Source organism: Bidens hawaiensis, unplaced genomic scaffold (genome assembly GCF_021521415.1).
Source record: "Bidens hawaiensis isolate Kalapana, Puna unplaced genomic scaffold, B.hawaiensis_p1.1 tig00025049_1, whole genome shotgun sequence".
Taxonomy (NCBI): domain Eukaryota; kingdom Viridiplantae; phylum Streptophyta; class Magnoliopsida; order Asterales; family Asteraceae; genus Bidens; species Bidens hawaiensis.
The window spans coordinates 96,318-122,595 of record NW_027493987.1 but is presented as its reverse complement, the minus strand read 5'-3'; the positions used below and the strand labels follow the sequence as shown (position 1 = coordinate 122,595).

The window sequence follows — 26,278 nt, the reverse complement described above, 5'->3', positions numbered from 1 at the left end:
AGTAACGGAAAGAACAATAGTATATGTAAAAGCACACATAAGACAAAACACATACTGAAATAAAACTGAAACTATTGCGGATATAAAACCACGTTTTAGACCGAACTATAATTAAATGCGAAACATAATCCGATACACGATCGGGACGTAATCTGAATATACTCAAATTTAACCAAATGCGTATACACATATCAAAACGGACCAGAAATATAGCGAAACAAAATATAATTACTAAAATACACGACGATGATGTTAAAATAAATAGGTCGTGTAATACGGAAGCACCCAGAGCCTAAACAGAGGGGTACACAGCTAGCTAGTCCATGCACCAAGGAGACGGTGTGGGTGGCGTGCACACATTGTTCCATCTCAAACAGAAGTCAGGAGTCAGGAGTCAGAGCTAAGATCGATCTATACGCCTCTAAGTGGCCAAGGTACTACATGAGTACTTTCAGAGACGCCGTGAACTTTGATTACGCACTGTCACGATAAGTGCCATGTCGTTGACGCCCCAACGACAAGTCAGAAATGCTCGGGTAACAGAGTACTGAACTAAAGTCGTATAACTAAAAGATATTTAAACAGGAACATGCAATAATGAATTCAAAATATATATAACCTATTGCATGCTATAAAATTAATATAACCATATCATACGAATAAACCGAACTAGATAACAAAAATCCGCACTACGAAGTGACGGACATCGAATATAAAATGGACTAGAACCAATACTATGAGTGAAGAAAAACAGAATCCGTACCTTATCAGTCGATAAGAAAGCAAGTAAATATCGAGCCGCCTTACTTCGTACTAACACCTACATGTATTAATTATTAATTTCAATAAGATGTTAAGTTGTCCAGTTTACTAGTTGATCGATGTTCCCGGCGGTGAGAGAAACTTTTATATTTGAACACCTCTTTCGTTGTTGTCCAGAATTCTCAAACTCTGCTTATTTGTTTTACGCAAAACATATAGTTAACCTATGTTCCTTTTTACAAAACTGATTCTTGTTTGTTAATTAGTTTGGAAGATATTAAAGTAGTAAGATATCATATAATTCATTAAATAATAGTTACATGATTTTCAAATTGTATGCATGAACATCTGAACCACTACGTAAAAAATATATCGATCTATATATTAATTAGTTTATCATCTTGCATGCATATGTAAAGTATACCAATTTTAGATTCTACAACTATAGGTAAATTATAGAGACAAAATTTCTAAGAGGAGCCAAATCAATAAAAAGAACATATTCTTTAATATATGGGTTTATATTACTTTCTTCATGAACTAAGTTTCATATTTGGCTTTAATCGCCGGAAACGAATCGATCTAAATTTAGGAACCATAAACTCAACCAAAAAGAAAACAAGCAGATGATAACCTGATAACTATATCGACTTACTTAACAAAGACACCACTGAATGAACACCAGTAAAACCAAAATCCAAAAACAATTCAAGTGTTCAGTTTTCATGGTGGTTACGTTTCGGTTACCTGAGGTCGAAAGATGAACAATCAGAACAGAATAAGATAGCAGGCAGTGGTGACTGGTTATCTCCGGGAAAAACAGAAAACGGTGGTGGCGGTTCCCGGCAATTCGCGGGCGGCTGCGGGCGTCTCCGGTGACAAAGGTAGCAGTGGCGGCGGTTGTCGGCTACTGGTAGCGTCTGCGAGAACTCGTGTAGCGGTGGCTGCGGTGCCAGCGGTTTCTCCGGCGAGTTGCAGGGCGGCGGCGGTGGTGTATACGGCAGAGAGATACAGAGATTTAAGGTTTTGTTATCTTGGAGTCTTATCGCGTTTGTGTATATATATATTAAACGAGTTATAAGCGTGATCAAATTCCTAAATAAGTTAGTTGTTTGTTGCTCAAGTTTTCGCTGGAATGTTACAAGTTGTAAACTTGCTCAAACTCAAATTCTTAAATTTCATATTTTATTCAAAACACTCATCCGTTGATGTTATTATTATTATTATTAATTATACCATTTACAGTTTAAAATAATATTTATATTAAAATTATGGTTATTCGTTTGTTATCTAATACAAAAGTTTGGGTTATTATAATTATACTCCCCTAAAAAAAAAATTTCGTCCTCGAAATTGTAAGACGGTGACACATACTTTCGTATATCACGGAAACGAAACAAAACTAAACTTTCATAAATTCAGACATGACAATTGCAAAGTCTCAGAAACAAATATTGGGACATATAAAACAGAATTCATATGAAATCAAAACCATCCAACTGAAATCACCAAGTGCTAAAACGGAAATAAATACGGATATTGGGAACGAATTGTATCCTCCATTTCCCATGTAGCTTCTCGTTCAGAATGGTTCTTCCAAAGAATCTTAACGAACGGAATAGTTTTCTTGCGCATAATGCGTTCTTGACGATCAAGAATAGCTTCAGGTTCTTCTTCAACAGATAAATCCTCGCGAATCAGATGGAGCGGATAGGTAACAACATGTAACGGGTGATAATTATACCCCCTAAGAAGAGATACGTGAAAGACCCTATGCACATGAGATAACTGAGGTGGTAAAGCCAAACGATAAGAGACTTCGCCAACTCTTTCAAGAATTTCAAACGGTCCGATGAATCTTGGGCTAAGTTTTCCCTTGATTCCAAAACGTTGAACGCCTCTACAAGGTGAAACTCGCAAGAATACCCGATCACCGACATTAAATTCCAAAGCTCGACGATGTCGGTCTGCATAGCTCTTTTGTCGACTCTGAGCCTCTTTTAGCTTCTCACGAGCAATGGTAACTTTCTCATTTGTAATCTGTACCAACTCGGGCCCTTCAATAATTTTCTCACCAACCTCATCCCAACAATTTGGGGCTCTACACTTACGACCATATAAAAGCTCGAATGGCGCCATACCGATGCTAGCTTGCCAACTATTATTGTAGGCAAACTCAACCAGACTTAAATACTCGTCCCAGTTTCCACTCCACTCTAAAGCACATGCTCGAAGCATATCTTCGAGTGTCTGAATGGTACGTTCTGACTGACCGTCATTCTGAGGATGAAACGCGGTACTGAATCTCAATCTAGTACCCCATGCGGCCTGCAACCCTTTCCAAAAACGCGAAGTGAAACGTGGGTCTCGATCACAAACAATAGAGACGGGGGTGCCATGGAGTCTCACAATCTCTCGAGTAAAAATATCGGATAACTTACTGACTGAGAATCCATTTTGAATCGGAAGAAAGTGAGCCGACTTTGACAAACGATCGACTACAACCCAAATAGCATCATTTCTTTTGAACGTTTTAGGTAGTCCGGTAATAAAATCCATTGAGATATCATCCCACTTCCATACTGGAATGTCAAGTGTCTGAAGTAAACCCCCAGCTCTTTGATGCTCAGTTTTAACTTGCTGACAAGTAAGGCATCTGCTGACATAACTGGCCACGTCCTCTTTCATACCGCTCCACCAAAAATGTTGACGAAGATCTCGATACATCTTTGTGGATCCGGGGTGGATTGAGAACGGTGAACTGTGAGCCTCGGCTAACAACGACTCCCGTAGGGTGGAATCGCTAGGAACACATAACCGTTTCCCACACCAAACTACGCCATGTTCGTCTTCTCTGAATTCTGACTGTTTACCACCCTCCAAATTCTGTATAATTGCCCAAATTTCTCCGTCTTCATATTGCGCACTCTTGATTCGAGAAATTAGATCAGGCTCAACCTGAAATCTGGCTAGATATCCATTGGTATCACCAAAATGGAGACCAATACCCAATCTATCCAGATCATTGAGGATATGAGGTTGCAGCTGAAAAGAATTTATTGTTCCGGAACTCTTCCGACTAAGAGCATCGGCTACAACGTTTGCCTTCCCCGGATGATACTGTATGATATCGTCGTAATCTTTTAGAAGTTCTAACCAACGTCTCTGTCTCATGTTCAGTTCCTTCTGAGTGAAGATATATTTCAAGCTCTTATGATCAGTGAAAATATCGCAAGTCTCTCCATAAAGATAATGGCGCCAGATTTTCAACGCGAAAATAACTGCAGCGAGTTCGAGGTCATGCGTCGGATAGTTAACCTCGTAAGGTTTCAACTGTCGTGAGGCGTATGCAATGACTTTACCATGCTGCATTAAAACGCAGCCGAGACCTTTCTTAGAAGCATCACTATAAATTTGGTATCCACCCGTGCCTGAAGGAAGTGTAAGAATCGGATTAAAAACCAATCGCTTCTTTAGTTCTTCAAAACTTTTCTCTCGATCATCATTCCAGGAGAACTTAACCCCTTTCCTTAACAGTTGCGTGAGGGGTAGGGCGATGGCGGAAAAACCTTCAACAAATCGGCGATAATAACCGGCAAGGCCGAGAAAACTACGGACTTCTGAGACTGAGGTAGGTCTAGGCCAATTAGTGACTGCCTCGATTTTAGCCGGGTCCATTGTAATGCCTTCGGCCGACACAATGTGACCCAAAAACGCTACCTTGCTTAGCCAGAACTTGCATTTTGAGAATTTGGCATAAAGCTTCTTTTTACGTAAAATCTCGAGTACGATACGAAGATCATCCTCATGTTCCGCTTTACTTTTAGAATAAATTAGAATATCGTCGATGAAGACTATCACGAACTTATCAAGAAATTCTCGAAAAACTCGGTTCATCAAGTCAATGAAAACGGCCGGGGCATTGGTTAACCCAAACGGCATCACCAAGAATTCATAATGGCCATAACGAGTACGAAAAGCTGACTTAGAAACATCTGAATCCTTGATCTTAAGCTGATGGTAACCAGATCTCAAATCAATCTTAGAAAAACATTTGGCGCCTTGAAGCTGGTCGAATAGATCATCGATACGAGGCAAGGGATAACGATTTCGAATGGTGATTTTATTCAACTCCCGATAGTCAATACAGAGTCTTAATGAACCGTCCTTCTTCTTCACAAATAAGACCGGTGCGCCCCAAGGAGAGACACTCGGTCTAATAAAACCCAGTTCCAATAATTCTTGTAGCTGCTCTTTGAGCTCCTTAAGCTCCAAAGGTGCCATACGATAGGGTGCCTTAGAAATCGGCTCGGCACCAGGGACAAGATCAATAGTAAATTCTACCTCGCGATCTGGTGGAAGTCCAGGCAATTCTTTAGGAAAAACGTCCGGAAAATCACAAACAGTCGGATAATCAGAGATTTTGGGTTCATTAGAAGATGTAGCTTTAACCGAAGCAAGAAATCCCGCACAACCGTGCGATAGAAACTTATGAGCCTTAAGCGCAGAAATAATTTTTAAAGATTTTCGAGGCTGGGTCCCCTGATAGATAATTTCGGGACACTGAGGATTTCCAAATAAAACACGACGAGTCTGACATTCGATCGTAACATTATGTTGCGATAACCAGTCCATACCCAGAATAACGTCAAAGTCGCTCATATGCATAGGATACAAGTCTGCGGCACGGATAACTGAATTGATTCGGATTGGACACTCGTTATAAACGTGAGAGATAACAGTGGTGTCTCTCAGAGGAGTAGATATCACTAAAGGGTACTCTAAGGCAGTAGGCATAGTCATTAAATATTTAGCAAATAAGAGTGATACCACAGAATGTGTCGCACCAGTATCAAATAAAACATACGTATCACGATCACCAATTTGTAAATTACCGGAAACCATACCTGGGGCATTAGCTGCATCATTAGCTGTAAGTGTAAAAACTCGTCCTCCTGCAGCAGATCTAGCATCTTCCCTAGTATTAGCCCTAGGGTCCCGCTGAGGGCAGTCTCTGATCATGTGTCCTGCATCTCCGCATCTAAAACAACGACCTTCAGCTCGACGACAAGCACCTCCGTGACGTTTCCCACACGTGCCACACAGAGGAGTATTTCGGTTGTGTTGATTTAGTGGTTGAGCTCTGGTGGGGTTATGATGTTGTTGCATATTATTCTGTGCGGGCCTATGATTCTGATTTCGATTTCCCCCATTTCGTGGCTGATTGTTGAAATTCCTATCAGTACGCTGTCTACGGTCTCGGGGTACAAGGGACTGTTCGGTTCCAACTTGAGAAGAAGATTGACCCTGATTATTTTCTCTAGGCCGCTTACGACTTTCATCAAAAGATTTCTGGCGGTGTTTCTTATCATTATCAAGGTTCTTAACCGCATCAACTATCTCATTTATGTCATTAAAACGGAGGTTCAAGATAAACTTCCTATCTCGGTCACAAATGGCCCACTTGAAATGGTTGGTCTGTTGTTCTTGTGTGCCTACAGTTGGGCCAAGAAAACTAACCAATCGACTGAAACGATTTTTAAACTCAACGATGGGCTCATCATTAGCCTGAATAATTGAAGAATATTCTCTCAAATATTCACTGCAATCAGCATCAGTGAAGTACTGTTGGTAAAACAAAGTACGGAATTCATTCCAAGGAAGTGTAGCAGCATAATTGTCTCCACCACGGGCAGCTTTCAGTGTCTTCCACCATCTGTGAGCGTCATCTTCGAGCTTGTAAGTAGCTAATCGAACCTTAAACACATCTTCAACACCCAGCACTTCAAACAGTTTCTCGATGTGCGCGATCCAGTTTTCAGCTTCTACTGGAGAACTAGCAGTACTAAAGGATTTTGGCTTTTGCTTTTGAAAACGCTCAAGCCAGACATGAATACCAACAGGATGATTGTTGCCTCCAGCATTGTTTCCACTGGCGTTGTTGCCACCGGCGTTGTTACCACCGACATTGTTGCCACCGGCATTGTTCTGCTGCAACTGTTGTATGATGTTAGGGACTGCCGCAGCAATAGCCGCATTGACGGCGTTAGCGACAAGGGTTGCAAGAGGTGGGTCGTTTCCAGCATCATTCCCGTTTTGGCGGTTAACACGTCTTCTAGGAGGCATCTGAAAGTAAGATAACGTATGAATTGAACGATAAAGATTTACGGAATACGCGAAAGACGAAAAGGAAAATCCTAACCCGACGTCTACCCATTAACTCACATTTTTAATTATTTTCGTGTAAGTTTTCTACAAGAAAGAGCCTGGGCTCTGATACCATAACTGTAACACCCCAACCCGGAGCAGGCTGACGTGTCACTCTTACAGATATCATAGACCAAACAAAAACCATTTAAATGAAATGAAAAGAATCCCATGGCAACCAAAAGAGTTAAAAACACTGAAAGAAATTCTAAGTCAAATTTATTAAATTCTTAAATAAAAGAAAATTTAATCAAGTCCTTATTCTTGAGCTTCATTTTACTCTCATCACTGATCTCCCCGATTTCCCGAATTACCTGTTAGCAAATAAGACAGACACAAACAAGAAAATACGGCTGAGCCAAAAATTGCCCAGTAACGGAAAGAACAATAGTATAGGTAAAAGCACACATAAGACAAAACACATACTGAAATAAAACTGAAACTATTGCGGATATAAAACCACGTTTTAGACCGAACTATAATTAAATGCGAAACATAATCCGATACACGATCGGGACGTAATCTGAATATACTCAAATTTAACCAAATGCGTATACACATATCAAAACGGACCAGAAATATAGCGAAACAAAATATAATTACTAAAATACACGACGATGATGTTAAAATAAATAGGTCGTGTAATACGGAAGCACCCAGAGCCTAAACAGATGGGTACACAGCTAGCTAGTCCATGCACCAAGGAGACGGTGTGGGTGGCGTGCACACATTGTTCCATCTCAAACAGAAGTCAGGAGTCAGGAGTCAGAGCTAAGATCGATCTATACGCCTCTAAGTGGCCAAGGTACTACATGAGTACTTTCAGAGACGCCGTGAACTTTGATTACGCACTGTCACGATAAGTGCCATGTCGTTGACGCCCCAACGACAAGTCAGAAATGCTCGGGTAACAGAGTACTGAACTAAAGTCGTATAACTAAAAGATATTTAAACAGGAACATGCAATAATGAATTCAAAATATATATAACCTATTGCATGCTATAAAATTAATATAACCATATCATACGAATAAACCGAACTAGATAACAAAAATCCGCACTACGAAGTGACGGACATCGAATATAAAATGGACTAGAACCAATACTATGAGTGAAGAAAAACAGAATCCGTACCTTATCAGTCGATAAGAAAGCAAGTAAATATCGAGCCGCCTTACTTCGTACTAACACCTACATGTATTAATTATTAATTTCAATAAGATGTTAAGTTGTCCAGTTTACTAGTTGATCGATGTTCCCGGCGGTGAGAGAAACTTTTATATTTGAACACCTCTTTCGTTGTTGTCCAGAATTCTCAAACTCTGCTTATTTGTTTTACGCAAAACATATAGTTAACCTATGTTCCTTTTTACAAAACTGATTCTTGTTTGTTAATTAGTTTGGAAGATATTAAAGTAGTAAGATATCATATAATTCATTAAATAATAGTTACATGATTTTCAAATTGTATGCATGAACATCTGAACCACTACGTAAAAAATATATCGATCTATATATTAATTAGTTTATCATCTTGCATGCATATGTAAAGTATACCAATTTTAGATTCTACAACTATAGGTAAATTATAGAGACAAAATTTCTAAGAGGAGCCAAATCAATAAAAAGAACATATTCTTTAATATATGGGTTTATATTACTTTCTTCATGAACTAAGTTTCATATTTGGCTTTAATCGCCGGAAACGAATCGATCTAAATTTAGGAACCATAAACTCAACCAAAAAGAAAACAAGCAGATGATAACCTGATAACTATATCGACTTACTTAACAAAGACACCACTGAATGAACACCAGTAAAACCAAAATCCAAAAACAATTCAAGTGTTCAGTTTTCATGGTGGTTACGTTTCGGTTACCTGAGGTCGAAAGATGAACAATCAGAACAGAATAAGATAGCAGGCAGTGGTGACTGGTTATCTCCGGGAAAAACAGAAAACGGTGGTGGCGGTTCCCGGCAATTCGCGGGCGGCTGCGGGCGTCTCCGGTGACAAAGGTAGCAGTGGCGGCGGTTGTCGGCTACTGGTAGCGTCTGCGAGAACTCGTGTAGCGGTGGCTGCGGTGCCAGCGGTTTCTCCGGCGAGTTGCAGGGCGGCGGCGGTGGTGTATACGGCAGAGAGATACAGAGATTTAAGGTTTTGTTATCTTGGAGTCTTATCGCGTTTGTGTATATATATATTAAACGAGTTATAAGCGTGATCAAATTCCTAAATAAGTTAGTTGTTTGTTGCTCAAGTTTTCGCTGGAATGTTACAAGTTGTAAACTTGCTCAAACTCAAATTCTTAAATTTCATATTTTATTCAAAACACTCATCCGTTGATGTTATTATTATTATTATTAATTATACCATTTACAGTTTAAAATAATATTTATATTAAAATTATGGTTATTCGTTTGTTATCTAATACAAAAGTTTGGGTTATTATACTTAACGCCAAACCGGCCAGTGTTCCAGGCATCCCTTGAACAGCCTTCATTCTTACAGTATCATCAGGTGGAACCCCATTATCAGCAACACCTGGTGCTCTCAATTCGGGTACTTGGATATCAAACGGGTGCACCGTGGGCCGGCTTCTGTTGCTCATAATTCTACTGGGTTTATTCCGGTTCAAAGATTCATCGGTGATTGAACCGTGAAGGCCGGTTGAAATTGGACCCACGAAGAAATTGATGGTTGAATGATGGGATTGAAGATAGTTACATTAGGGATTCGATTAATTAATTGAATAGGAATAGGAATAGGAATAGGAATAGTGATGAGTGATTTTGGTTATGGGGTTTTTAAGAAGAGTGGTGGTATTATTATTATTTTAAAGGTGAAATGGGGGGTTTGGGAAAGTTGTCCCTAAACTTGTCCTTACATATGACTAGAGGTGGAAAAAAGAAACCGAACTCGGAACTAGACCTGAAAAAAAATACCTATATCGGTTTTCTTATACCCGGGTTTTTTAATATCCGTAGGGTACGAATAGGGTATGTATTTAAGTATCAAAACCCGCACCCGAAATCGGACCCGATCTATACCTGGTAATACCCGGAACCGGTTCCTTAAAATACCCCATCTATACCCCGAAAAAAACCTGCAAAATACCCGAAAATACCTCTAAAAGGTGCAATCCCTTAATAAATTCAATCTATACCCCACAAATACAAGGAAAAAACCCTGAAAATAGGGTTTTCGCAATACCCAAAAAATAGGGTATTCAAATACCCGGTTTTAGAGTACCCGATACCATACCCGACCCGAACCCGATAAATAGGATATGGTTTTTAGAGACAATACCCGGACCCGAGCCCGGCCTGGGTATTGCTAATACCTGATTTTATAATACTCGGTCATATTCAAACCCGGTTTCATACCCGTAACCGGGTATTTGAAAAACCCGATTTATGCGCCTCTACATATGACAAAAGAAGACGTTTGGTAACCTAAGCCCAATATCTCATATTGTGGGAAAAACCCATCGTCCAAAGACCTACTACGATAAAACTCAGTTGTAATTGGATTTAAACTTGAGAACTAACGATCTCCCAGTTAAAATATTCAATTCCCCTTCGGTGCCAATAAAGCTAAGGCTCATTGGTCGTACTTACATGTTAATAATAAATACATAGGTTCATATGTAACCAAATAATATTCATAATTTCACGTACGCATGCATACATACGGGCAACACCTAAAAATTAGGGTTGTCAATTCTTGACACGACACGAAAAATATAAGTTTTGGGTTGGCTGACACAGCCCGTTTTCTTGAAAAGGTCAACCCAAACCCGATACGTTTAAAAAATTGGTCAACCCGAACCCTACACGTTAAAAAGTGGGTTGATTTATTATGTTGATTTTAGAGATACTACTTTTAACGATTTTCATATATCAATTAACTTTTAAAAGTAAAACTAATTACTTTTATCTATTTTTACTTCCAGCAATTTTAATTTTATTTAATTCTAACTGTATTCTCTTGTTATTTTATTAATTTATATCTTATCTTGAGTTAAATATGTAAAATTAACTTTGTTAATTGAAAATGAGAGATAAATACATAATAACAATTAGATTTATCACAAACTATTATTTAAAAAATAAATGAGCTAGATTGAACGGTGAGATAATTCGAGAAAATAAACGAAAATAACCTTTCTCATCAAATGTGTAAATTTGTTTTGAAATTGAAATTTGGGCCTAGCAAATGAAACAGGGTCACTTATGTTTTTAGTTTATAGTTTCTTTCTTGTGTCAAGGCCCAAAATACAAGCTCTTTGTTTTTCATATTTAAGACCTAAGTGTAGTGGCAACGTTGCCGGCCACGTTATGGACCAAAACGCAAGGGTACATCACCCCCCTGCGTTATGCATTTTTTTTGGCAAGCGTTTTATACAAAACGCGCGTACATGGCACACAAATAAAAAAAAGAGCCGTTGGGGTCTTGGAGCCGTTGGGTTTTTTTTAAAAAAAAATAATTATATTAATTATATTTAAACTATATAAACAAACCAAACTCATTTTTTTAACACATTCCTTCCACTTCTATACCCATTTATATCTTTTACACAAATATTTCTATCAAAATGTTTCCAAACAACCACCAAAATATTATCGGTTTCGGCCAATATGTCTGTCAAGGCACCCAAAATCCACAACCGAACCAATCTACCGCCCCGACACCAACCGTACCCGTCCCGCATATGTATGACCCGCAAATGGCCGCGTACTTTGCACTTCTACAAAACTCTATGCCAATGCGGTGCCCGGTTTCAAAAACTCAATGACAAACATTTTTGCCGGTTCGGGTTCCCAACCCGCCCCGGAGACCCACCCGAGGTCGAGTTCGTACCGGAGACACAACCCGTCCCGGAGACCGTAGGCGGTTCGAGCCAACGCGGACGTCCGAGAAAACAAGGAAAAAAGGCCGCCGGCGAACCTCGGGTTAAAAAGACGGTGATAGTGTGGAGTATCGACGAGTGCGTACTATGTGCTCGTGCTTGGTGCGCGATATCGGAAGATGCCAAATGCGGTAGGTTTTTAAAATACATATATATTTTTTTAAATTTCTTATAACAAACATTAAACTTGTAATGTTTTTATTTTTTTAGCGAACTATCAAAAAACAGGGGTATTTTGGCACAAAATTATAGAGAGGCTTCACAACCTTGGCGGGGACTCACGTCGAGAAAAAGATTTGTTACTGTCGAATTGGGGCGACATAAACACCAAATGCATGGCTTTCCATACGGTTTTCTCTCGGATGAATCGAACTAGGAGTAGCGGTGTCTCGGACGCGGAAGTCATGGAAAACGCGTTGACTGAGCTTCAACTACTTTGGCATTTGGAAAGACCTATTGAGGTTTCACCCAAAATGGGGCATGGTGTTGGATGCCGAAGCTGAAGGTGGTCCGCGTAAAAAAAGTCTAAAACATCGTCTTCGGTTGATCCAGACACGCCCCGTTCCGACGCTCGAAACTTCAACTTGAGCGATAATGACCCCGTGAATACTACTGAGGTGCCTCAGCCGGGGGTAGAAGAACCAAAGGCAAAGGAAAGAGGAAAGGGGTCGCATCGTTGTCGGCAACGGGTTCGAATCCCGAATTGGAAAGCCAATTCAAATTAATGAACTCTCGACTCAAAGATTTACACGAACTTGGAACCCAACGACTTCAAGTAAATTTGGACGCCATCGACCTACTTAGAATGAATGAAATGGACAAAGACATCGAGGTTTTATCAAACGAGCTATCCGAAGACGACCCGATAGTCCAATCTCTAAATGCCACTCGACGAGCGAAAATTTTAGAAAAATATAAATAAGTTTTAGTTTTATTATTATTATTTTTGTTTTTTTTAATTTGATGTATTTTTTTAATTTAGTTTTTATTTGGAAGTTTAATGTATTTTTTAATTTTATGTTAATTTATTTAAATGATTTAGTATTTAAAAAAACAAATAAAATTAATAATTACTGGGCGCCACGTGGCGCATAATGCCTAGGGGTGGAGAGTTATGACTACAGCCTGTTTTTGTAAAAAACCATAACTCTGACTAGACGCCACGTGGCTCATAATGCCTGGTAGTGAAGCTTTATGACTACACATGGTCTAATAATTTGCATAACTAGAAAATATTAAAAAGTATATTTATCATAATGTATAGAGTTTAATTGGTAAGTCTAATTAAATGTGAAAGAACCACATTGTAACTCTATTAAGGGCTTAATTCACTTGTATATAGTGAACCATAACATTTTGTGAAAGGTCGTCCATGCCAAATACTACGTATAAATATAAAAATAGTTCATGCCAAATACTACGTATAAATATAAAAATAAGTAACGAAGGATGATAAAAACAAGTTTATAGTAGTCTAAACATGTTCTACAAACTCTTATGGAAAGGGTATGAACAAATTTAAAAAATTAATGCTATATTTTAATCTTTTCGAAGGTATTAAATTGGGATGCGGTTATGGATGCCCATATGTTCATTTAATCGCACTACATCCATCTATGTCTATATTCATCGGATGAGTTACAATTAAATGGATATTCACCAGCAGGTAACTGAACTTGTATTCATTTAAGTGTATGCCATCCATACATGTCTATAACATGTATACGCCACGTAAATTTACGTTCGTTTATGTGCAACTCATTCTCCAACCGAACACACGAAACACTGGTAAATGAAGACAAATTAATATTACAAGGTATATTGTTTTTATTAATCACAACTATCACATTTTGGTCGTTGTTGGTCCAGACTAACGAATTAACTAATAATGATCCCACATTTTATCATATTTGCTCCCAGCGGTTCACAACTAACATAACACTAACGCTGTTAGTTGCAGGTCGTCGGAAAAACGCTCTTGGCTGGAAAAGTCAATTTTTTTGCCGGGAAACTCAACCTAAACATCACCACCATCAACTGACTCATCGCCAACCAACACCACCAGTTAAGCACCACCAACCGATTTTGACGATGGTTTGGGGTTCCGGCAACCTCAATAATTGGAACTTATACTAAAAAAAAGTTCCTACAAGTCCAATCTATGGTTACATAAGTGCTTGGGACGAAAATGTTAAGCTTTTCTTAAAATCAGCGAGTTTTCCGACCAAAAACGTTTTCCGGCAAACTGCAACTAACAGCGGTAACATTCTATCAGTCGCATGCCGTTGAAAACAAATATGGTAAAAATTGAGATCGTTATCAGCTAATTCGTCAGTTAAAACCGACGACGACTAAAATATAAGATTAATAGAAACCAATACACCATATTACCACTATATTTAAATTTAAATCAATATTAAAACTACATTGTTCCGCCTAATTAATAAAATACTAAAATTAGCAGTTTCTTTTTTGTTAAGTCAATAATTTAAAACACATTTTGACATATAAACTCAAAATTGATTCAAAACTCAAAAGGGGTGGAGGAAAGGCAAAATGAAAACACCACAAACCACAAAAGGAAACCATTACCTAAAATTAAAATTCAACATAACAAAACATGCTAAAAAGACTCTTCTACCCTCCTCTTTTAACCTTACCTTCACTACTAACTAAATATAACCTCATTTCTACTTCCTTTAAACCTATACAACCAAATACTGTAACTCAATAACCAACACTCATTTCCCTTCTAAACATAATCCACTTGAGGGTTCATGTTCGGGATCAACTCGGGCTCGTTTGCAGGCCTCACGGTTACCATTTCATCACTCGGCCCGAACTTGGTTCTCATCTCAACCACCTTCTTATGAGAGTTGGAATGCAAAGTAGGAACAAAAGTCGGGCTAGCTGCAGGCCGATACTCTGGGAACAACCTCCCCGACTTGTACCGAACACCACACGCATTGCAAAGGGTCTTTGGGCCCAATGGGCCGGCCCGCCATTGGGGTGTCTTGGTAATTTCACAATGTAAACACTTCCTAACTCCTTGTCCCGACTGGTTTTCGTTTTCATTTTGGCTGTCGTTCTCGTTTTCCTCTTGGGTTTTGGGCTTTTTCGTCTTCTTTTTCTTACCCAAATCTGGACCAGGACCACAACATGACGTGAAGTTCTTTTCAACCGGCATGATCACCATAGGAGAGAGGAGTTCAACCATGGCCCGTGGGTTGAAAGTTACAGGCCTGGGACGTTTGGTCCGGGCCCGTTGCGGCCCACGTTGAATCAGGCTGAGCGGGCCCGAATAGGAGGCGGAGCTTGAGCTGCTGCTACTGCTTTCAAGGACCGACACGGGACTCGAAACCTTGAACGGGTGGTGTGCAACCGTGGTTTCTTTTTTAACCGGAATTTTATTTTCGTTAATCGTCATCCCACCGCCCGAAAACGAGTCTTCAACAAAGTTTGATAGCCATTCCAGCTGGACAATATCCTCATACTGTGAATAAACATAATCCCAGATTATAATAAACATTTATTAAATTATAGAATCAACTTAACTTCAAGTACACAACTTTCTACTTCCTTCATTCCAAATTAAGTACACTTTACTCTTTTCACATGTAATATGAACAAATTTCAAACAACTCTTACTTTTTAAACAATCAAAAAATTACAATTATTGATGGGCCTACATAATTTAAAGATAATATTCACTGATTGGACTTCCTTTGTCTCAAATCTGAAGTTTACACTTAATTTTTAGATCATAAATTAAGAAATATCTTTTATTAAAAATTAAAAAAAAATACCTTTTTATATCAAACTTCACCCTACAGTAAGTTTGGTCCCAATAAACAAAAGAACTATGCACTAACCATGTGCATAATCAACATCATCATACACCCACTTAATGCTTAACTGGCAACCAAGAACTTATATGGATGACATCATTAAGATTATTATTATTAGTATGTGTGTGTTAAAAAAACATAGATATGCATATAAACTAATTTTTAAAATTGTAATTGTAAAAACAGATATAAAAATGATAAAACTACATTTAAATAACATTAACATATAAAAAAATTTATAAAAAACATTAGTTTTCAAGAGTTCTGTATGTATATATCTATATATATACACGGCCAACAAACATAGAATGGTTAACTCCTCACCGGAACAGCAATCTCTGCAGCCAGACCGGTGTCGTTATCGCTGCTGCCGCCACCGAAAACCGGGTCAGAAACCGGCAACTCATCGGTCCAAGTGTTGGGAAACTCGTTGCAATCGACCGGATTAACTCCGGCTTCTTCGACAGCAGGGAACTCAACCAAATCATCAATGTGGTCAAAGAAGCTTAAACAATCAATCTCCTCCATATCTGTCATTTTCTTTCGAAAGACAATATGAATATTATTAATATTTGAGGAAGGCAAATATATAGAGGAAATTAAAGATGACGTCAGTATGACAAACTCAAAGGTTATCAGTAAAGGGTTATTTTGGGGAAGAGGATAATAAGTTTTGATATGTGTATTTTCCCCAAATTTAAATTATTAGGGTTTAAAGAGTTTATCTATTATTAGAAAAACCCTACCTTTCTCCGGTCAATTCAACCGGTAATAATATAAAAATAATAATAATAATAATAATAATAATAATAATATTACCTTCGAAATTAATGGCGGACTCACCCAAAGCTTGTGAAATTGAGTACAGGTACACCTGCAAAGTTATAATTCAAGTTCAAAAACTACAAATTAGGAAGAAAACAGAGGATAATTTCATAAATTACAATTATCCATTATTATTAACAAACACACTGTCAATTCATATATCTACCTCTTTACGTTCCAAGCTACACGTCGTTTAGACATATAATATAATTAAGTTACGTTAAAGAGTTAATACTACGTAAAAATGGGTTAAATATTTAAGTATTTATTATTTAACCTTCTTTATTGTATAAACCCTAATTTATACCAAACAGCCCCTTAGTTTAACTAACTAACTCAATTTCTTCACGAATTCACCATGAAAACAATCATACACGTCACATTTAACTCCTCGCGGCCGAATACGTGAAGAATGAAGCGGTAAAAGCGTCATTATATGTTAATTGTTTGAAATTGGATACAAATTACCTTTGGATAAAAGCTAACCTTAGTAAAGCTGCAAGTGAACAGAGTAAGACACTGGAATTGAAATTGAAATTGAAATTGAAACAAGAGAGAGAGTGTTTGTTTAGTAGGTGAAGAAGCAGTTTGTTGATTGAGTGATAAATTAAAGAGTCATATACATACCGAGAGTGAGAGGTGTCTTTTATTGCTAGAGACCCACTGGTTTTCTCTTACTCCCGTCCTCTTCTAGTTCTAGTTCTAGTTCTAGTTCAAATGTTGCTGGGTCCCACACGCAAATCTACTCCACCGCTCCTATTATTATTTTTCAATTTTTTTATTTTTATCTTTTTATGGTTGTATTCAAATAACCTAATGTTTTCAAAATTATAATTATGACTCTTATGAAAACATTTAATGGTGTCCTTAAAATATCTGTTAGTTAAGACTTTTGTAACAGAGTTTGGTATAATAATTTGATTAATGTTTATCCTTATCAGGTAATTATCCTTTTACACATTATAAGACCGGCTCCGTATAGTGATGAAACTTGGATTAAGACACTCAGGAGGGCGGACTTACAATGTATTATTATTTCACAAACGAAGGGGGCAGGATCAAATTTTCGGTTGAAAACGGCTAAATTTACACTACGTATAAAAAAATTTGGACGAAAAAGTGTAAATTTACACTAATATGCAAAAATAACAAGGGGCGAACTTAAAATGTATATAGAATCTCACAAAAGGGACCGCGCTCAAATTTTCGGCTGAAAACGGCTAAATTTACACTACCTATAAAAAAAATTCGGGCGAAAATGGGTAAATTTACACTACTATGCAAATATAACAAGGGGCAGACTTAAAATGTATATAGATTTTCACAAAGGGGACCGGGATCAAATTTTCGGCTGAAAACGTGTAAATTTACACTACCTATAACAAAAATTCGGACGGAAACGATTAAATTTACACTGCTATGCATAAAAAGCAAAAGAGCACCACTGGCTCCGCATGCGATATAGAGGCATATCCGCCCTTAAGCCTCCCTTTAGTGTGTTTGGGTAAAAATTGACGTGCACGTCGACTAAGCATGTATGTATGAATGATGGGTTGTTACGTTACAAACAATATAATAATGGAAGAGCTATGGCAAGTATGTTTGGTTTGGTCACTTTTAAAAAACAATCTTTAGTTAAGCGTCACTGTTGATATGGTTTCAGAAAGGACTACGAATTATCATGTAATTAACTAATTAAGTGTAGGTCCCCCGGGGCGTCGCTGATTGATACGAGATCTGCACGAGGTCTAGGAGTGCGGAATCCTCCTAGACTCGTTTAATGGTGTAGAAGACGAAGAACACGATTACACACATACAAACACACGAACAAACACACGAATGGGATAAACACATCTGCAGATCTTTTATATAATAACCGAAACACATTACATACCAAACACGAAAACAAATGACGGCCGACCCGAGGTGAGCTCTACCTCGGGCCGTCCCACACGACTCTCCCTCTCGGTTTCTCTCTAGACAAATAAACTGATCACAAAACACTCTGACTTTCTAGATTCACAACTCTAAACAAGACACACCTATATATAGATACACAACTTCGCGGGCTTGGGCTTGGGCCTGTAGGCGAAGTTGTTATAACTTCGCCTATGGCGAAGTTGTTCTAACTTCGTACTTCGTTTCCGCTGAACAGAATTGCATAGCGACGGTCACAAAATGCACCAACAGACTCCCCTTTGACCGTTGCTCTCAATTCTAACAAACACAAAAGATCATCTGTTACAAAACATGCACCAACAAACTCCCTCTTAACTGATGATCTTCTGTTTGCTCTTCAACCAGCCGTGTCTGAAATTGTCTTGTAGCTTCACAAATCTACCAATCACCCAGCGTCTTCCATATCAGATCTCCCATTCAGTGTAAGCTTCTCCGACTATATAGATCGAGGTCTTTGAAATGCATGCATCCCCGTGCCTAATTGATCATCTCAACCAATCACGTGAGTCCTTCTGACTTCACAACACGTGAAGTTGGGCTCCCTCCACAACTTCACCAACACGTCGGCATACGATAAGGTTTAATCTTCAACTACTCAACATCAAGTGATCAATTTCATCACAAAACCACCTTGACAGAATCTAACACACATGACTATTAATTAATCCGAAGCATCTTCAATCACCATGGATAACGATCAAGAACATAAACACTTTAATTCCCGATTAAATCCAACTTGTTCCAGAATTTTCACTTTAATAAATAAGCATCACGTTTCAGGATCCAATTCTCGAACGCCTTGAAAATAACATAAATAACATAAATAATATGCTCTGACCGCAATCCAGTAATGACGAAAACCTTCAGTTCAATTTGACTTTCTTCAGTTGGTCAACCTCGAACAACAACTATTTCATTTGCCCACAAACACCCAAATATGTGTCAATATCCAGTTTCAATCAATATCCCATTCACAACCTCAACTCCATATCCAGAGTTGACACGTATTTGTTAACACGTAAGACCAAGAGATAACAAGTTTCACTCGTTGACGGAACAACGTCTTCGGTCTCACAATAATCGTGTACACTTGGCCATACAGACGAAAACTCTAAACAATTTTTTTTTTTAATTTTTTTTTAACTTCGCCTAAAGTCAACTTCGCCTAAAAGTCAACTTCTCCCCTCCTTAACTTCGCCTGTCCATAACTTCGCCTGACTGATAACTTCGCCTAAACCCTAAAATTTAAGCGACAACTTTGCCTGAACCCCATAACTTCGCCTGCGGCGGCTGTTCGGCCAAAAACGCATCAGAAATCGTGCCAGAAACACCAAAACGCAGATCTCAAACCATAGCATAAGAGCCTAAGGCTCTGATACCACTTGTAGGTCCCCCCAGGGCGTCGCTGATCGATACGAGATCCGCACGAGGTCTAGGAGTGCGGAATCCTCCTAGACTCGTTTAATGGTGTAGAAGACGAAGAACACGATTACACACATACAAACAGACGAACAAACACACGAATGGGATAAACACATCTGCAGATCTTTTATATAATAACCGAAACACATTACATACCAAACACGAAAACAAATGACGGCCGACCCGAGGTGAGCTCTACCTCGGGCCGTCCCACACGACTCTCCCTCTCGGTTTCTCTCTAGACAAATAAACTGATCACAAAACACTCTGACTTTCTAGATTCCCAACTCTAAACAAGACACACCTATATATAGATACACAACTTCGCAGGCTTGGGCTTGGGCCTGTAGGCGAAGTTGTTATAACTTCGCCTAAGGCGAAGTTGTTCTAACTTCGCCTAAGGCGAAGTTGTTCTAACTTCGCCTATGGCAGAAGTTGTTACAACTTCGTCTATGGCGAAGTTGTTCTAACTTCGTACTTCGTTTCCGCTGAACAGAATTGCATAGCGACAGTCACAAAATGCACCAACAGATAAATTTTTTTTTTTTACTGGAATCAGTAACCACAATAACAAGAAAACAAATCACAAGATTAAAACACTTTTGTCTCCTTTCATCCCCGATCTCCCTCATTCTAGGGTTCATAAAATCCCCAAATCACTTCGGATTCAAATTTTTCTTCACTCGTTCTCTGCACACAATGGAAGGAGGAGGTTGCTTGGACGCTCAAATCGAGTCACTGCTGAATGTGGAGAAGCAGATGAGACTCAACGGCGACGTTGCCGGTACAAAGAAGGCGGCCATCGATATTCTTCAGCTTTGCTTTGAGCGTCGTGATTGGAAGACGCTCAATGATCAAATTGTTGTCTTGTCTAAGCGACGTGGTCAGTTGAAGCAGGCTGTCACTGCTATGGTGCAACAAGCAATGCAATATATTGATCAGACTCCAGATATCGAAACCAAGATCGAGCTTATCAAAACACTTAACAGTGTATCCGCTGGAAAGATTTATGTTGAAATCGAGCGAGCCCGATTAATCAAGAGACTGGCTAAGATCAAGGAGGAACAAGGGCAAATAGCCGAGGCTGCTGATTTGATGCAAGAGATCGCGGTGGAAACGTTTGGTGCAATGGCAAAAACTGAAAAGATTGCATTCATTCTCGAACAAGTTCGTTTATGTTTAGACCGCCAAGATTACGTGCGTGCACAAATCCTTTCAAGAAAGATTAGCCCCAGAGTTTTTGATGCTGATACTTCAAAAGTGAAGAAACCGAAAGAAGGTGAGAGCATTATTGAAGAAGCCCCTGCTGATATTCCATCATTGCTGGAATTGAAGCGGATTTACTATGAACTCATGATTCGGTACTATTCACACAACAATGACTATCTTGAAATATGCCGGTGTTACAAGTCAATATACGAGATCCCTTCTGTTAAAGAGGACCCTGCTAAGTGGATCCCGGTTTTGAGGAAAATTTGCTGGTATTTAGTATTGGCACCACATGATCCTATGCAGTCGAGTCTCTTAAACTCAACTTTGGATGATAAGAATCTATCAAAAATTCCTCATTTTAGGTCGCTTTTAAAACAACTGATAACAATGGAGGTGATTCAGTGGACTGGTCTGTGGAACACACTTGTAGGTCCCCCCGGGGCGTCGCTGATCGATACGAGATCCGCACGAGGTCTAGGAGTGCGGAATCCTCCTAGACTCGTTTAATGGTGTAGAAGACGAAGAACACGATTACACACGAACAAACACACGAACAAACACACGAATGGGATAAACACATCTGCAGATCTTTTATATAATAACCGAAACACATTACATACCAAACACGAAAACAAATGACGGCCGACCCGAGGTGAGCTCTACCTCGGGCCGTCCCACACGACTCTCCCTCTCGGTTTCTCTCTAGATAAATAAACTGATCACAAAACACTCTGACTTTCTAGATTCCCAACTCTATAGATACACAACTTCGCGGGCTTGGGCTTGGGCCTGTAGGCGAAGTTGTTATAACTTCGCCTAAGGCGAAGTTGTTCTAACTTCGCCTATGGCAGAAGTTGTTACAACTTCGCCTATGTTATAACTTCGCCTATGGCGAAGTTGTTCTAACTTCGTTTCCGCTGAACAGAATTGCATAGCGACGGTCACAAAATGCACCAACAGACTCCCCTTTGACCGTTGCTCTCAATTCTAACAAACACAAAAGATCATCTGTTACAAAACATGCACCAACATTAATTTCAGATATAAGAATAACCATGATTGTAGTTGAGATTAGCTAATGAAGAGCATTGAATGAAGTAACCTCGTTAGGTGGTATTTATATAGGTACGAAGTATTCTAGTTATTGTGTCATTAAATGGCTAAATGCTATTATTATTATTATTATTATTATTATTATTATTATTATTATTATTATTCACTCTTTAGTATTTGCCTTGGTTGTGTTGGGTATTGCATAGGGGATATGATATTGTTGTTCATACATGTCAAGTCAGTGACTTGGCCTGCTCTAGTTGGTGGTGTTCCGTATCGTAGCTTAAGTTTATCTACGAATGTGTGTGCGCTACATACTTTAGCCAAACTTACTCTTGAAAGATTCCACTTGTAAATACAGATTCAATTTAAAACCGACTTATCAAACTTGTTCAAAAAGTTAGGAAAACTTTATCTTTCTTAGAGTCAGTCAATAGCAAACGAAGAAAGCCTATGACACCCCGCAATAACTTTCAAGATAACTTTGCTCTTAAACGTCCAAAACACCCTTATTAGTTAGTATAACCACCCCCAATAAGCTAACCATTGCATTCTTATGAATGAACAAGACCAAATAATGTCAAAAACTATGCAAACTAATTCAGTCACTTAGAATCTTAAATAACACTGACCACAACTCATTAATAAGCCAGTAAAATTTTCAAATTTGAAAAAAAATTCAAAATGTTCTTTTGTTTAGACTAGAGTACAAAGTGAGGGAAATTGTAAAAGATGTCACTTTTACTATGGCATTGATATGGACATTATCATTGTTTTAATGAAGATAGTTGGCGGGTATCATGGAAACAAAATTTCAACCTTTTGAAAGGGATTAAGTGATGGAAATAGTTATTGAAAATTCAAATTATTAATTATCAGAAATATTATTTGTTAAAAAGGTAGAAAAAAGTCAAAAAACACATCTTACATAAATGAATTATTATTTCCTTATTTTATATACTAAAACTTAAGGATAAACATTTATATAACTTTAGTGTTCAAATATATAAAATTCATAAATACCAAAATTTGCAGAAGTTATTATATAAAATAATGTTAGTTAAGTAATAATTGGATAAAAGCAAACTAGATTTTCAAGAATTTTAAGAATCATTCTTTTTAACGACTATATTTTTGCACTCCGTAAGGTTTGAATAATTGACCTCCTATTTCACTCGTTAACCACCTTACCACTCACCAAAGTAGCAATGGCTAAATTTTAAGAATCATACATGCTAGAAGCTTAGAGTAGTGTTTGGTATGAAGTAATAAGAGGTGGAATGAAATGACTCATTTCAAAGGAATGAAAGAAAACATGTTTGATTACCATTAATTAATGGAATGAATCATTCCTAAGGAATGCAAACCCATCCATATATAACATTTTTTATTTCTTAATAAAAGGTGGTTTTTCTTTCATTCCTTCTAGAAATGAAATGGAAAATGGTCAATAATAATAATAATGATAATGATGATAACAATAATAATAATAATATAATAATAAAAATAATTATTATTTTTATTATTATTATTACTCCTACTATTATTATTGCTATTTATCATCTTCATTATTATTTTATTATAGTATAAATTTTATTAAATTATAATTGTTATTATACTTTTATTACTATATCGCATTATCTTATAACCATTTTATTAATTGACAAAAAATATTATGATTGAATAGTTTACTATTTAATTAAAAAAATTAATAAAGTGATGATTTATTTCATTCCTATGTGGTAACCAAATAAGACAATAGAATAATAATGATTCATTTCATTCTTTTGTTCATTCCATTCCTTTGTCCATTCCATTCCCTCGTTCATTCCATTACTCCATACCAAACAGACTCTAAATGTTATAAATTTATTGTCTTAGCAACAGAAAAAAATGTGTAGATAGTCCATACTCTACTTTCTTTTTTAATTCATGTAACCAGTCCTAAAGACTACTCCCGTTCATGATCTAGGATTGCAATCCTAACAATTAAGAAAAAAAAGAAAGAAAAAATGGCATTAAAGTGGCAAACCGATCGATCCACCAATTGGGATTGCAATCCCTTCTTTTTCTTAATAATGGTCACGTGTCAGCATGTAATTGGATGTGCTTTTATTTTATTTTTTCTTTTTAATTCTCACCAATTAATTATATATACTTTTTGGTTTTTGTTTTATAACTTATTATATTTGACTTTTTAAAAAAAGGAAAATTGGATTTTAATAATCCCAACTTAATGCAGTTGGCTGATAATAGTCCCAACTTAATGCAATTTATGGACATGATGAATAGGGTGTGCGGCCGATGTTGGATAAGTCAGTTATCATCTTCATCGATGATATACTGATTTATTCAAAGAGTGAGACTGATCATGCTGAGCATCTGAAAGAGGTATTGGAGACTTTGAAGAAAGAGAAGTTGTACGCTAAGTTTTCGAAATGCGCGTTCTGGTTGCGAGAAGTGCAATTTCTAGGCCACGTGATCAATCCTGAATGGATTACCGTGGACCCAGCTAAGATTGAAGCGATAACGAATTGGAAAACTCCACAGAATCCGACTGATATACGAAGCTTCTTAGGGTTAGCTGGCTACTATAGGAGATTCATCGAGGGTTTCTCCAAGATAGCCGCACCGTTGACCGGTATGACCCGAAAGTCGGTAGTATTCAGTTGGGGAAAGTTCCAAGAAGAAGCTTTTGAAGAGTTAAAGAAAAGGCTCACACAAGCACCAATCCTTGCTCTGCCCGACGGTAACGAGGATTTAGTTGTTTGTGCTGATGCCTCGCATCAAGGGCTGGGTTGTGTGTTGATGCAACGAGGAAAAGTAATAGCCTATGCGTCTAGACAGTTGAAAGTTCACGAAAGTACTTATCCGACGCATGATTTAGAACTAGCAGCTGTAGTGCATGCTCTTAAGATATGGAGGCATTATCTGTACGGTACTAAGTGTACTATCTACACAGATCATAAGAGTTTAAAGTACTTCTTCGAGCAGAAAGAATTGAACATGAGCAGAGAAGATGGTTGGAGTTGATTAAGGATTATGACTGCGACATTAAGTACTATCCCGGTAAAGCTAATGTGGTCGCTGACGCGCTAAGTCGTAAGAATGAGGAAGTCCTTGCAACAGTAAAGTCATACAAGTTGATCATGAACTCAAGTCTTTTTAAAAAAATCATCAAGGTGCAGTCAGAGGTGTTAGTAGATGAAGGGTTAGTAAAGAAAGAAAGGATTTATGGCTAGCAAGATGAGTTGATGGAAAACACTCATGGAGTTAAGACTAGGTTCGACCGTATGTGGATCCCACGCCATGGTGATCTTAGAAGTCGAATCTTAGGTGAAGCTCATAAGTCAAGGTACTCAATCCATTCTGGAGCTACAAAGATGTACCAAGACTTGAAAAGAGATTACCGGTGGCCAGGAATGAAGAATGATTTAGTAGATTATGTTAGTAAGTGCTTAACTTGTTTACAAGTCAAAGCCGAACATCAAAAGCCTTATGGAAAGATGCAACCGCTAGAGATTCCTGAGTGGAAATGGGAACACATCACCATGGATTTCATAACTAAGCTACCTCGTACAGATAAGAACCATGACACTATCTGGGTGATTGTGGACCGCTTGACCAAGAGTGCTCACTTTCTGCCTATACGAGAGGCTATCTCGTCAGAAACGTTATCGAGCTTGTTCATAAAAGAGGTTGTATCTAAACATGGAGTACCGTTATCCATCGTGTCTGATAGAGATACACGGTTTACTTCGAGGTTTTGGAAGAAGTTCCATGAAGCTATGGGAACGAGATTGAACATTAGTACGGCGTATCATCCTCAAATCGATGGACAGTCCGAGAGGACGATCCAGACCCTTGAGGATATGCTACGTGCTTGTGTTTTAAATTTTGGTGGGAGTTGGGATGATCATCTGCATCTGGCAGAGTTCTCCTATAACAACAGTTACCATTCAAGTATTGGTATGCCACCGTTTGAGATGCTTTACGGTAGAAGATGTAGAACCCCGATATGTTGGGGAGAGATTGGTCAGAAAGAAATGGGAAGCCTAGAAGTGGTTCAAGAAACGTCTTCA

At 38.1% G+C, this 26,278-nt stretch overlaps 1 protein-coding gene and 1 pseudogene across 2 annotated transcripts; one reads left to right on the top strand and one right to left on the bottom strand.

Moving 5' to 3' along the window:
* Nucleotides 1–14,463: 14,463 nt before the first annotated feature.
* Nucleotides 14,464–17,070, bottom strand: LOC143570784 (GATA transcription factor 8-like). 2 transcript variants are annotated; one of them, XM_077056349.1, is made up of 4 exons: nt 17,037–17,070; nt 16,545–16,599; nt 16,050–16,265; nt 14,464–15,370 (listed from the first exon to the last, which is right to left on the bottom strand). In XM_077056349.1, the coding sequence occupies exons 3-4, from the start codon at nt 16,260–16,262 to the stop codon at nt 14,630–14,632; spliced, it is 954 nt and encodes a 317-aa protein (XP_076912464.1). In that variant the 5' UTR covers nt 16,263–16,265; nt 16,545–16,599; nt 17,037–17,070; the 3' UTR covers nt 14,464–14,629. The 2 variants fall into 2 exon arrangements, with proteins under 2 accessions (XP_076912464.1, XP_076912465.1); XM_077056350.1 differs by lacking the exons at nt 16,050–16,265; nt 16,545–16,599; nt 17,037–17,070 and adding an exon at nt 15,433–15,646 and having other exon boundaries at nt 14,466–15,370.
* A 3,482-nt stretch (nt 17,071–20,552) lies between these two features.
* Nucleotides 20,553–22,235, top strand: LOC143570789 (26S proteasome non-ATPase regulatory subunit 12 homolog A pseudogene; annotated as a pseudogene).
* Nucleotides 22,236–26,278: the final 4,043 nt, after the last annotated feature.